Raw genomic sequence first — 14304 nt, 5'->3', positions numbered from 1 at the left:
ACACAAAGGAGCGGCCCTGGAGCTGTTTCCTTGGTTGATCCGGGGAGGAAAAAACCCCAGAGCCCAGGTGGGCAGGCTGCCTCGTGCACCGGGGTGCTGGGTGCCACCCCAAGCACCCGCAGCCACCGAAGCTGCCGGGGTTGTGCCCCTCTCCTTGCCTTCACCACCGCCACAGGGGTGGCTCCAGCACGCCACAGCTTTCCTCCGTCCCCTATCCTTACCGATGAGCTTTTGTTTAAATCCGGGAGAGCAAAAAGAACAAATAAAACCAGTTACCCAACTGCAGCAACATCAGTGCTCCCGCAGGAGCTTCGGGCACACCCCCATGCTGGTGCAGGAGCGAGCACCCATGCTCCAGAGGGGTGGGAGACAGCTTGGTGCACGATGCCAGCTCCTGTCCTTGCCTCTGCCAGCCCTGACCTTGCCACCTGGCCACGCTGTCGCTGTCCCTGAGCCCAGCAATTAGCCACAGCTGGGGTGGGGAGCATGGGGGGGGGAGCACGGCGCGGACACGCACGCCGCTCCGGACACGCAGGCAGGGGCGCGCACCCAGGACGTGTCTCCGCAGAGTTTACACCGAGCAAGAATAATCCAAGCTCAAAAACAAACACAGCTGAAGGGGAAATTCCAGCCGCCTTCAGCTCTTCGCACCTCCGAGCCGCTTCCTGAAACTTTAAGCCAAGCAGGCCCCCGCTCTCCCCGGCCAGGACGGGGCTTCGGGCACCGCAGCGACGTGGGGCGCAGAGCTCCGAGCCCCCGCTGCCCACAGCACCGGGGGGCCCTGCCCCACCTCGCAGCAGAGCATCTCCTCCTCCTGCTGCTGCGAGGGAAGCTGGAACAATGTGGCACGCTGCTGCCAGCCCCGGAGGGGACAGCCCGTGCCGCACGGCTGCCGCAGGACAATGCAGGGGGCAGCCGGGTGCGGGGGGAACACCGCGAGCCCGGAGCCAAGCCCAGAGCCGAGCCCCCAGCCCCTGCTCCACACAAGGAAGATGCAGCGCCCCGTCTCACCGGGGCAGCAGGGCTCTGGCAGCCAGAAGCCCCCTGCCCACCACAGCACTTCCCAGACCCTGGGCCACGCAGCAGAAGCATGAGTTGGACTCATGTTTGCTCGGGGTTCGAGTCAGCAGCACGAGCTCACCGTGCTCTGGCCCCCAAGCTTCCCCCAGGAGAGGGGCCGCTCGCTGATGCATCAGCCAGGCCTTCCCCTCCCACCTCAGGACAGGTTTCTTTTTCATGTTTTCTTAAAAAATTTCCTTATTCTGAAATAATTGACTAATTGGCCAAGCCCCAGTTCTGTGCTCGGAGTGAATTCCAGGCTCGCTCTTGCATGAAGTGTTTATTAAATACATCAGAGCGGGAGATTAGGATAAATCACAACACCGGGCAAGCCAGAGAAACCGGGCGGTGCCCGCGCGGGGAGGCAGCGCCAGGTGGAAATTTCCCATCGCGCCCAGAGGGAGGAAGCCCAGAATTAATCCCGGCCGGCCCCCGCAGCGCTCCCCAGCCCCGGCAGGCCGTGAGTCAGCCGGGCCGGCACACCGCGGGCCCCCACGGCACACCGGGATGTGCGGCGCACCAGGTGCCCCCCAGGGACACCGCCACTGCTGCCCCCAGCCCTGCCCACGGCGGGCCAAATCGCCCTCCCCGCGCCGAGGGCTGCCCCCCTCCCTTTAATCCCCAGCGCCAAAGCAGAGCCCTTGTAGGGGAAAGTGTAACGCAATACCTGGAAAATTTCTCCCACCCGCTCTTCGCTGCCGGCTGCCAAATTTAAAACATATTTGCTGCTCCGCGCCGAAGAAATGTAACCTGCTGCTTAATTCCAGCGCATCGATTCTTTGGGGGCAGCGAAAAAATTCGCGCTGCCGCGCGCGGCTCCTCTCCTTACACACCACAGCCCAGGGGGGGGCTGGGGGGCTCTGCAGGGCCGGCAGCACCGGGCACGGGAGGGGACACGGGTGGCAGCCACCACCTGAGCGCACGGCAGCGGGGCTGCTGGCATCGCCCTGGGCCTGCTGTGCCTGGGGGAGGACAAGGAGCAGCGGCAGCTGAGCCGGAGCGCTGCTTTGGGGACACGCGGGGGCACCCGGGCAGGCTCATGGAGAGGGCACCGCACCCGCCCCAGGGACACAAGCAGAGAGAACAAGACTGAGAGCATCCCGGGCTCAGCAAAGCATCTGGAAGAGGTACCACCAGCCCCAAAGCCCTTCAGAGACAAAGTGCAGCCACCAGAGAAAGGGACAGGAGCCACCCCAACCACACAGGAATAGGACCTGTCCTGTGGACCCTGCTCCAAGGACGGCGGCACCGCTCCTCTCCTCGCCTCACGGCCCTGAGCCCCCTCAGCCCGAGCAGCCCCCAGCCCCTGCCTGCCCCTCCGAGGCTGCAGGAATTTTCCAGAGGGGCTGGGTTTGTAAGCAAAGGCTGCGCGAGTGGAAAAAGGCTGCCGAAGTGCGGGCCGGCCGGGCGGGGGGCTGGGGGAGGGCACAATGTGTTTAGCAGACTGAGCGATCCGACAGGGCCCATTAAAGGAAACAATTTGTAATACAATAATTATTATGTCGTTTCTCTGGACTCTTTCCTAAGCCTCTCTTTAAACAGTTAGAGGCTTGACGGGCCTGTATAAAACAGACATGATCTGTGGGGCTGAGGATGCTGAAGTGCCCGCATGCGTCGAGACGGCACAGGGGGCGGCGGGCGCACGGGGATCCTGCAACCGCCGGACCCGCTGCGGCCACGGCCCCCGTGGAGCCGAGCCCCCGGCATCCTCCCAGCAGGGAGAAACCGTCCCTGTGCCACGCTGGGCACGGAGCCGTGGCCGCCACAGCCCCTGGCAGCACGGCCGGGACCCCCAGCTCCCCCGGCTCACGCTGGCTCCGCTTTTATGCTCTGAAGTCCTCGGCCGCACATCTGAAGAAAGCAGCGGTAGCGAACAAGAGAGCGAGAGAAGGGGAGAGCAAGCAACACAAATCCCCGGGATAATGAGCCCGGAGGAGGGAGACGGTGGGCTCTGTCTGAGAAGGGAGCCGTGCTTTTATTGGAGAGGCCTAAAAGGGCCATAAATCCTCAGATTCAAAGGCGAGCTCGAGCTCTTTCAAGTCTGAGGAAGGCCTGGGATGTGTCAGCCGGGAGGACTAACCGCACCGCGTCCCCTGCTGAAGTGGCCTCTTCAGCAAAGCTGTTCTGCAGCTCGGGATATTACACCCAGATCCTTTCCATATGCCGCCCGGGCTGCTGCAGCGGGCTGTGCCGGCAGCCCCCCCGCCTGCCCGCAGCCCCCCCGGCACCACCGGAGCAACCCCGGCCCCGCTGCCACCCGCCCAAACCCCGCGCACCGGAGGCACCCGCGCGCGTCGCCCCTTTCCGAGGGGGATGGCCGCGAGCTGCGCGTCCCCTCCAAGCCAGGTGGGGAAGGGGCTGGATTCCCGGGGGGGCCCCCAGACCTCCCCCTCGCGTTCGGCTGCGTTACTACAGCGAGGCCAGACAAAGGAACCCGGAGCACCCGGAGCACCCGCTGCATGCTCAGCACCCCTGCGCGCAGCAGGAGCCCACCGCGGTGCCAACGCGGGCGGCACGGGGAAGGGGGCACCGAGGCCTCGCCTCGCCTCTGCCACCAAGCTGCGTGCAGCGTGTGCGGTGCTGCAGCCGCCCCAAAGCCTCAGCAGGAAGGAAAATGCGCCCACATTCGGAGCTGTGTTAGCGGTGTGTTCGTGCCCAAAAGCGGCACGAGCACGCGGTGCTTCCCCGTGGCACGCACCCGGTGTCGCACACCAAAAGCCAGGTCCCTGCTAGCAGTGGGGTGGCTGCTGCACGGCACAGGGGAAGGGAGGACACCGCTGTCCCCTCGCTGCTCGGGAGGGACACAGGGCTCGGGAGCCCCCAACCCAGCCACCAGGACCCCTGTCCCCAGGGATGATGCCTCTCCGGGTGCAGTCCCATGGGGCTGTCCCCAAGCACCACCGTGCCCTGCTGGGCACCGGTTCTGGCACCCAGCCCCGAGCTGTCTGGGGGCACCAAGGGAAGTTCACCCATGGACATGTCTAGGGCCTGGCCTCTCCTTCGCTCACTCCAGAACGTCACAACGCTACCAAAACCACAGAGGCTGAACTTCAGATCCAGGAAAAACAGGAAAGGACAACTCAGACTTGGGGGAAAAAGGCATCCAGGGGGCGTGCCACCAGCCCCTCACCTGCTGCGCTGCCACCCTGTGCCTCCCCACCTCTCCCTGAGTGCAGCCCAGGCCCCCTCACCTGCCCCCCTTCCCCAGCAGCCAAATCCATGGGCTCAGGGCAGGCAAATCCCCCAAAACTGCCCCTCGCTGCGGGGTGGGCAGTGAGCAGAGCCCAGGGTGCCCCCCAGGCACCTGCCTGCACCACGCACCCCTCACAACGCACCCGCCCAGCCCAGGGCCCAGCATCGGCACCCTCCAAGCAGGGACAGGGCCCTGCTGCTCCAGTACAGCTACTGGCAGAGCACCAGTGCCAAACTGGGACAGCACACGAGTGGCAGGAAAAGCCTCCTCAGAGGATGCTTGGTGTGCTGCCCAGGCTCAGCCCCACAGCCTCCCAGAGCAGGAGGGGTGGCACCAGCCCGGCACAACGAGACACCTCCTGCTCCCCGGGGGACGCTGAAGAGGCGCCTTCCCTGTTACAGCAACCTCCCTGAAGCAAGAAATGGGAAGGGAAATGCAAAAAGCAGCAGAAAGCAGCAAAAAGGAGCCCGGCTCTCCATGGCTGAGCACAACAAAAGCCCCGCACCAGCGCCACATTCCTGCCCAGATGTGACGCCGCGATAGCGCCGAGCCCGGAGTCCTCCTCCTGCTCTCCTGATACAAGCAATCATTAATTAGACACAGAATGGATTTCAGCTTTGTTTCTCCCCACCCTGTTTCGGCTGCCAGACTCCAAGTAGCATGTGCTACTGATCGCTACAAGATGTTTTCCCACCGGACTCCGGCGCTCCTCGGGCAGATTGGCTTCCGAGCAGCGATGCCGCTGCTGCTGCGACGAGGGGGTGCCGCCAGCGGGGCCACGGGGCCAGGGATCCCACACAGAACTCGGGGTCAGTCCCTCTGGCCAGCCACCAGTTCCCGGGGAACACCTCTCAATGTGTGCCCTGCAAAGGGCTGCGTGGCTCCAGCACCCTCTGCGCCCCCAGGGGTGGCTCAGAGGGGCCCCCTGCCCCACAGCAAACCTGTGCCAAGGTGAGGGCGCAGGCACGGCACACCTCTGCTGCCCACAGCCTGTTTGGGAAGGGGACCCATGGGCAGCTTACAGCCAGGAGACACTGACGCCAGGCCCAGGAGCAGCCTGCCCGAGCCCCGAGCAGGAGCCACACAAAAGCCCCAGCTCTGTCGCCGCTCCCGACACAGCTCCAAGGAACTGCAGCAGCTGTTTTGCTCTGGAGAAAGCTCCAGCTCCTTTTACAATCAATCAGCCACCCCATCATGGCTCTTTTTTGCCTTTTAAAGGAAGCAGTTAAAACCATTTTATAGAATCCAGTGGTATTTACCCAGCTACTGCAATAGCCGCAGCTCGGCATTCACTTTTTTTTTTTTTTTTTTAATTTAAGTTAATGAAGCCATTCCCGAGAGACACGCAGGCAGCCCCGGGTGCCCCTATCCCCCGGGGGGAGCAGAAGGGGAGCTGCGCCCCGAGGACCCTGACAGCAGCACCCAGGGCTGCGCTCCCACCGCGACCTCCTGGCACGCTCGGAGGGGGCTCCTTCTTTCCAGAGGGAAACATGAACCCGGATTCAGACTGTCCGGGCTTGCTTAATCCAAACCAGTCCTCAGAGATTAGGCAAAGCCCCTCGGATGCAGCAGGCGAAGGTGCACGCACGCCATAAGATCGCTTACGCGGCCATCTGGATGCCCCAGACCCCACGAGCCAGGGGCCGCGGCCACGGCACCCGGCCCCGTGCTCCCCTCAAGGACCACGTCCCCAGCGGCCCCACGAGCCAAACGTGTTTTTTAATTAAAAATAAGCAGCGTGTTTTCAATATTTCCCAACTCCTTACACTGCGGAGCGCCTCATGCGCCCACTAGTACGGTAATTAAATTACATCTGCTCCGACAAGTGTTAGCCCACTGATGCAAAGCTCCAGGCCAACTCTTCCCAGCGAAAACAGCTTTCCCGCAAGCACTTTGTCCCTCATAAAAGGCATTAAAAAAAGCAAAGATACACCAGGCTTCAAACTCAATGCTCACAGAATTCAATAGGACACCATAATGTCATTAAAGACAGAATAAAAATACCACAAAGGATTAGACTTTTGTCTGCGTCTGGATTTTTTTTCTTCCCTCCCCACCCCGCTTACTTTTTCATTTTTTAAATGCATTTGTTTTGTTTTTAGAAAGTTGCTCGATGGCTCCTCGGAGCTAGCAAGTGAGCAGATCCGAGTAAAATTTATTTGAGAGAAAGAGAGAAAAGCAGAGCCGCAATGACCGATTCTTAAAAGCTCCATGGATGATGTGTCCCATTTCCCCCACCTCCTTATTAAAATGCTTTCTGGAAAGGCGAATTCCAGCCTGAAATGAATTTTCCAAACCATATTTTATTAGGAATGCTTCCTTTTAACGTTCGGCACAGGAGCCCACCAGGGTCAATATTTCTCCAGAATTACAGCCGGGGGATTTCAGCAAAGATTTAGTCAGAATTTCTGTGCAATTCCAGGTTGTTTAACAATAGCGAGCTCCAACCAACAACCCCGAACGCTAACTGCTAAGTAGCAAAAGGGCCGATTAAATCATTGAAACCACACTTCAGCTCCCCCCTCCCATAAACGCAGAGAATGGTTTTCAAAAAGCCCCCTTCAGACATGATGGAATAAAATTAAAACCATATTGGTTCGCTGAGACCCCTTAAAGAGGCTCCGCTCACATCCCAAGGAAAGCTCACTCAAAGGGGATCTAATTGAGCCTAAACTTGTCCCAAGCATAGGTTTGTGAAAATTGTAACCTTTTATCCTGCGAAAGCATTTCTGGGCCTGTTTTTCTTTTCTTTTTTTTTCCCCCCTTTAAAGAGGCAGAACCATTCACGACACAAACGCAGTCACGATCCACTTCTGGCTTTTGAGCGAGCACCCAGGAGCAGAAGGAAAGCATTTTCCCCGGCACCGAGCGCAGGACTGAAGATTAAGATATTCCTAACTCGTTTAAGAACGTTAGGAAATTGCTCTCGGTATCAGACGTGTTATCAGTGCCCCTTAATAACAAGTATCAGATCAGAAACCTGCCCGCGACACACCGACGGAGTCCCGCACTCACACTTCACAGGAGCAGCAGCCCAGAGAAGAAAAGGGCAGAAAAATATTTTCATTATTTACAGGGACACTATCAAGGCCGAGCGGTCCAGCACGCGACACTTTTTCCTTGTATCTGCTGGAAAATTCCACTTCACGGTGTTATTTTTAAAGGCTTTCGCTCTCTTTACTCTGAAAACAGGCAGGCACCCCGGTGCCGCGGCCGGGCAGCGCTGACAAAGGCAGGCTGGGGCTCTCCCCGTGCACCACGAACGGGCTCTGGAGAGCCCAAAGCACCCCGCAGCACACGCAGGGGTTTTGTAATGTGCAGGGCCAGGGAAAGTAATCCCAGCCTAACAAAGAGCGTGGGTTTCCGGCACGGGGCTACTCGCGGCGCACGCTTTCCAGGCCGTTCCTCGGAAACGTGCTCGCTCGATTGTGTTCGCTGGCGAGAGCGGCTCTGAAGAGGTCCTGCCTCATTCCGCACACCCCGCGGAAACCTGAGGAGGAGCACGAAGGCATTAAGAAGCGAGGAAAAAAGAGAGAGGGAGAGGGAAGTTTGAGGGGCAGGGGGTAATGTGGAACAGGAGCCAGCCCCAAGACGAGCAAACGCGCACGGAGGGCGCGAGGCACCGCGGCCCAGCCGGAGCTCCAGACGCAGCGGGCGGGTGAGGAACCGAGGCCCCACGGCAGGCACCAACGCCCCGCCACCTCCGCTCACCTAGGACGCCTCGCCTTCCTCGCCAGGCACGGCGTTCACTAGGACACCCTGCACAGAACCCATCCCGTTCGGGTTGTGGCACCCCAAGAGCCATTTCTGGGTGGCTGCGCTGCCGTTTCAGGCACTTCCACCTCCTCCTGCCACCACCGTGGTGACAAACCATGGGTAGGTTTGTCAAACCATGACAAACCCATGGGTAGGTGCCACCACCGAGCCACGCAGCCCCACGCTGGAGCAAGCACGACGCCCCACAGCTGCCCGCATTTATGGCCAGGGCTCTGGGCGCAGCCACGCTGCAAACCCAGCGAAAACTCAAGGAATGGACGGGTCACCGAGTGCCACCCTGCCATGGGGACATCCGTGAGGCCACCAGGCCCAGGGCTTCGCACGGGGACAGCGGTGGGCAGCTCGCAGGCCCCTGCGGAGGGATCGGAAAAGTTCCCCCCGCACCCAGCCCCGAGCAGAGCCGCGCTGCGCACCAGCAGGGTCGTTACTGCCATGGACGCCTCCCAACTTTCCAGGCCTTGACAATTTAATAAACGCAAACGCCAATAAACCAGGTTCACTCGAGCAGGGGCAAGCTTCCCAGCTGCGGGTGAGCACCAGAAACGCGCCACCATCCCCAGCCTCTGGGCTCCACCGTGCCAAGGAGCCCCGGGAATTCTCGCCCTGCTCTGGGCACCGGCGGCGCAATCGCCAAGCGCACGGCGCGGGGGGGGAAACAGCCGCCCCTCGCTGCCCGGCTTCACACGCATCTACCTGCACGTTCCTCAAGCTAACACAACAAACTCAAAGAGATTTCTATCTCCCACTGCCCCTTTTGAAATAAAAAGGTGGCGGTTTCTGGAACCAATTTGCTTTTTCCTCGCTCCCCGCCCCCCCGGCCCTTCGTGCTGACATAGCAGACTTATAAACACAAAAGATCAATTCCTACGGGGAAAAGTTCCTTTGCTTTTTGCTTCGAGCTAACAGAGAAATCTTCAAAAGGGAGGAAAAAAAAAATCCGAGTAGGAGAATTTACTTATTGCAGTTCTTAAAACCACCAGAGATCTCTTCCCAGCTTTTCCAACACGCCGAATTCAGGAGTTTATGCGCAGTGAAGTTGCCCCCCACACACACACCCAAAAAAAGATAAATGTTTGGTTTTCGCTTAAGTGTCCAACTGGAGAGGGCTCCCAAACCGTGTCAGTTTTCTCCAACTCTCGAGAACTTTTCTTTTTGTTCTCGAGAAATACGGTGGGGGTGGGAAAAATCAAGATAAAAAGCTGGATTTTTTTTTTTTTTTTAAAACTACGAAGAGAAGGGGCTAAGATAAACAAACAGCCCGCGATTTACAAGATAAAGCCCAGCAAGAGGGCTACCAAAAACATCCTGATATAATCGGTCCCAAAACATCGATAGGTCATTAGTAACCATGTCGAGCGTTTAAACGTCTTTTAAAGCTTTTCCTTACTCTTTATTCCAGGCATGCTGGAAAGGCGACGCTCATTGTCCGCGGTTTTAAGCCCCGAGCACAGCGGGCAGGGGCTGGGGGAGGCGGCAGCGAGCGCTGGAAGCCCCCCGCGCCCCCCCCTCGCTCCGCCGCCCCCCAAACACAGCCACCACCGGCCTGGGGGGGGCGAGAGAAGCGCCTCTCCCCTCGCCCCCACGCACCTGCTTTTGGGGCCAAAAGCGCCCTTTCCGAGGCTCTGCAGGGCCGCCCGCCCCGACGGGGGGCGGGGGGGGGTTGGGTTGGCTGGGACCCCCCCGGGGCACCGAGCCCCGCCGCCCACGCCCTGCCGGGCCCCAAAAACCGAGCCCCGCCGCTCTGCCCCCACAGCGGGCAGAGCCCTCCCCCAGGACCCCCCCCAAACTCCGGGGGTGTCCGTGGCCACCAGGCCGGGGGGGGGGTCCCAGCCCCGCACCTACCGCCCGCCGGCGGCATTCCGCAGCTGCCTATTTATAACAGGGGAGCCACGGGGAGGGAGGAAAAAAAAAAAAAAAAAAAAAAAAAAAAAAAGAAAGAAATAGCAGGCAGCCCAATATAGCCGCAGCCTTCGGCACACCGAAACGCCAGCGCGGAGCCGAGCAAAGGGTGGGAAGGGGGCGGCGAAGGAGCCGGCGGCGGTCCCCTGCCGGCGCCGAGCGGGTGCGGAGCGGCTGCGGGGCGCGGCGGCTGCAGGCGAGGAGCGGCGGCGGCTGCGGGACGCTCTCGGGGGGGGCCGCCGGGCTGGCTCCAGGCGGGACGCGACACGCTCCCCAGATTCCGGACCAAAAAAAAAAAAAATTAGAAAAAAAGAATGAAAAAAAAAAAAGAAAAAAAGCCACCAGACGCTCGGGCAGCAGCCAGGCGTGCTGGGAACGAGCAAACCACCAGCGGCTCGAGCTGTGCGCTGCTGCAGCGCTCCGCGGGCTCTGTATTCCAAGCGGGGATTTTTCTATTTCTCGCCGTCCGTAGAAAGCCACCGCCAGCTCCCGGGCGGCTCCGGCGTCCGAGGCGCGGCTGGCGGCAGGTCCGCACGCAGCGGGCGCTCTTCGCGGCTCCCCCCGCCGCTCCATTTCCGAGGCCAGAGAGCGCGGGGCGAGATTTTCTAAATACATATACACATTTTTTTTTTTTCCTCTCGCTTCGCCTCGTTTTTTTGTTTTTTTTTTTTTAATTTCGCCACCGGGGGAAGGGCGAGGCGGGCGCCCCCCCGCACCCCCCGCGCCCCCGTGCCGCACGTACTTGGGGTTGCCGGCGCTCCAGGAGACGGGCTCCAGGCTCTTGGCGAGCGGCGCGGCCAGGCGGCACAGGGCGAGCAGCACGCCCAGCAGCCACCGCCCGCCGCGGGGCCGCGCCATCGTCCCTCGGCGGCGGGACGGCACCGGGCGTCAGGCGCCCATGCCGCGGGGGCGGCTCCGCTCCTCAGCCCCGCATCGGCTCCGCGCCCCCCGCGGGCAGCGCCCCGACGGCGGCTCCGCTCCTCCGCGCTCCGTGCCGGCCCGGCCCCGCCGTCTCTCCGTGCCGTCCCCTCCGGCGTCCCGGCTCGCACAGCGCCGCCGCCCGCCGCGCCGCCCCCTCTACTCCCCCCGGCAGGCAGCGGCGCAGCCAACCCGAGGCGGCGCGGCCAATCGCCGAGCGCCCCGACGGGGGCTTCGAGCAACCGGCACGCCCCTCCCCGCCCCCGCCGTCGGTTCTTAAAGCGATCGGGCCCTCCCGGCTCCCCCCCGCCCCTCCACCGAGCGGGCGGGGCGAGGGGACGGGGCCGGGGCCGGGCCGTCGGGGCGCCGCCGGGCGGCGGCGCCCCGACGGCCCGGCCCCGGCCCCGGCCCCTCGCCCCGCCCCCGGGCTCAGCCGCGGTCCAATGGCGCCCCCTGGCGGCCGCGCACCGCACGCTGATTGGCCCGAGTGGAGTGCCGAGATTTGCCGGCCTTTCCCACGCCCCTGCGGACCGAGCCGGCAGCGGGAGGGGAGCGCTCGGCTCGGAGCGGGTCGGGGGGGAGTAGGGGGGGGGGGGGGGAATGGGAATTTGGGGGAATTGACCCCAAATTGAGGAGGTGTCACCCCAAATGAGGAGTTGATCCCCCAAATTGAGGAGGTGCCCCCAAAATGCGGAATTGCCCCCAAAATGAGGAGTTGCCCCAAAATGATGAGGTCCCCCCAAAATGAGGAATTGCCCCAAAATGAGGAGTTGTCACCCCAAATGAGGAATTGAACCCCCCAATGAGGAGTTGCCCCCAAAAGGAGGAATTGCCCCCAAATGAGGAATTGCCCCCAAATTGAGGAGGTGCCCCCAAGATGAGAAATTGCCCACAAAATGTGGAATTGCCCCAAAATGAGGAATCGCCCCCAAAATGAGGAGGTTCCCCCCAAAATGAGGAATTGCCCCCAAAATGAAGAGGTTCCCCCCAAAATGAGGAATTGCCCCAAAATGCTGAATTGCCCACAAAAGGAGGAATTAATCTCAAAATGTGGAATTGTCCCAAAATGAAGAGGTCCCCCCAAAATGAGGAATTGCCCCCAAAATGAGGAATTGCCTCCAAATTGAGGAGTTGCCCCCAAAAGCAGGAATTGCCCCCAAAATGAGGGGGTGCCCCCAAATTGAGGAGTTGCCCCCAAAATGAGGACTTGATCCCCCAAATGAGAAGTTGCCCCCAAATTGAGGAGGTTCCCCCAAATTGAGGAGGTGCCCCCAAAAGGAGGAATTGCCCCCAAATGAGGAATTGCCCCCAAATTGAGGAGGTGCCCCCAAAATGCAGAATTGCCCCCAAAAGGAGGAATTGCCCCCAAAATGAAAAGGTCCCCCCAAAAGGAGGAATTGCCCCAAAATGAGGAGGTCCCCCAAAAATGCAGAATCGCCTCCAAATCGTGGACTTGATCCCAAAATACAGAATTGCCACAAAATGAGGAATTCACCCAAAATGAGGAGGCCCCCCCAAAATGAGGAATTGATCCCAAAATGCAGAATTGCCCCCAAAATGCGGAATTGTCTCATAATGCGGAGCTCCCCACAAAATAGAGAATTGATCCCAAAATGCGGAATTGATCCCAGAAGGTGGAATTCTACCCAAATGCGGAATTGCCTCCAAAACTCAGAATAGCCCCAAAATGAGGAATTGACCACTAAATGCGGAGTTCCCCCCAAAATGAGGAATTGCCCCAAAATGAGGAATTGCCCCCAAAATGAAGAACTGCCCCAATATACAGAATTGCCCCCAAATGCGGAACGCGCTGCCTGTGCAACGAGAGGTTTGTCTGCACAGAGAGAATTCAGCAGCCTGATCTCCGTGTCTGACTGCTCCTCTTTCTCCTTTGTTCCACACTTCCTAACCCTCAGGGTTGCGTTTTAGCTGTGTCTCGAGGTGTGAGGTGACTTCATCGACGAGAAATCGGAAAGGAACTCGCATTGGGTGGTTGGACCAGATGGTCTTGGAGGTCTTCTCCAGCCTTAACAATTCAACGTTCATAAATGCACCTGGGCTTGAACGTGAGGCTCCTCACCACAGTCAGTTTACATTCTACTCCAAACATCCTTTAAAAACTCCAAGGTTGCATCATTTTCTATTAACACAACTTAAAAACCCCTTGGTTCACAACAACCTCAAATGCACTCAACCCCATTACTTGTTTCTCATTTGGCTACTTGCGCGTTTTTTTTCCTCTGGCGCCTCACATGGCACAATGTTGCCATCAGATTTGGATCGAGCTTTATTAGGTTTCTGTGTTTAAAAAGAAATTAAAATCTGGAATGAAATGTGTTGTTAAATTGAAGCTGTGCAGATGCTTTCCTGAAAGCACGAGTCTGCAGCACGGCCTTGTCCGAGCCGTTCCCCGGCTGCTTAAATTAGGTTATGCCGGGCATTTTACAGAGAGTTAGAGTCCTGAAGACAATGTCAGTTTGATTTAGGCTAAATGAATGAGCCTATCAATTGCTTTTCCAATGACACCTTAATTCAAATGAGACAAAAAAACCTCGAGGACGGAGGAAAAAAAATATTTTCATTTTAGGTGGGAGGATTTAGAGCCTACCATAATGAATTATATTGCAACAACGGTAATTATTCCAAGCAGGCTGGCTGGGGAATTGAGAACCACAGCAGAGCTTCGGTGACTTCCCCCCTGCGCCTCCCATCGCCGCTTCCCGTGGGGAAGCCAAGCGCCAGGCAGGGAGCTGGCAGGGCCCGGGGGGGGGGCGGTGGCACAGGGCGCTGCAGCCCCCATGCCCCCCAGCCCGGCCAGCTGGCGGGCACCCCTGGGCGCCCCTGCCCAATAATCTCTGCAAATGACATCACGATTAGTTGCCATGGCGACGCCTGCTCTCACAGCACTCCGGCTCAGGTGGGAGATGGGGAGCCGAGGAATTTAGAAGCTGGAGGACTGGAGGATGGCGTTTCCACACCTCCCTCGTGCCAACGGGACCGTGGTGGATGAGGAGGGGACGAGGCAGAATAGCTCGGGGACCTCCTCATCCCCTGCACTGGGCTCTGGCACCCAACACCCTCCCGGAGCCCTTCAGCCACACACACGGGGTCTGGCACAGCACCCACACCACGGTGCCACCGCCGTGCCCCCCTGGCCAACAGCTCTGGCAGTGCCCCCAGGTGCACACCTGTAGCGCACGAAGGCGCTTTGCATTCGGCATTTCATGCGGGTTGTCTCACGGGAAACAAGGCACGGGGGCTGTTTGCAAACAACCCTCTGCATCTCCGAGGTCTTCGCCACCTCAGAGCAGACCAGCGGGGACCAGTTTGGTGCTAATCAATGTCGGTGCATCCTGAGAATGGGGAAAACAAAGCCCTGCAAGTGGGGCGAGTGCCCCGAGCAGCGCAAGCGCCGGCTGTTGTGGGTACTCTTTACAAGTTGAAGATAGGCAATGTCA

The 14304-nt window shown here is 59.6% G+C and overlaps 1 protein-coding gene across 1 annotated transcript in view; it reads right to left on the bottom strand.

Moving 5' to 3' along the window:
- The window catches only part of EFNB1 (ephrin B1), a 55360-nt gene extending 44276 nt beyond the window's left edge, over window positions 1-11084 (bottom strand). Inside the window, exon 1 of the mRNA XM_038184171.2 lies at window positions 10671-11084. Coding sequence (XP_038040099.1) covers window positions 10671-10786 — 116 coding nt within the window. The 5' untranslated portion in view covers window positions 10787-11084. The remainder of the gene's footprint in view (window positions 1-10670) is intronic.
- Window positions 11085-14304: the final 3220 nt, after the last annotated feature.

The sequence above is a fragment of the Anas platyrhynchos genome, chromosome 10 (assembly GCF_047663525.1).
Source record: "Anas platyrhynchos isolate ZD024472 breed Pekin duck chromosome 10, IASCAAS_PekinDuck_T2T, whole genome shotgun sequence".
Lineage (NCBI taxonomy): Eukaryota > Metazoa > Chordata > Aves > Anseriformes > Anatidae > Anas > Anas platyrhynchos.
This window is presented reverse-complemented; position numbering and strand designations above follow the sequence as displayed.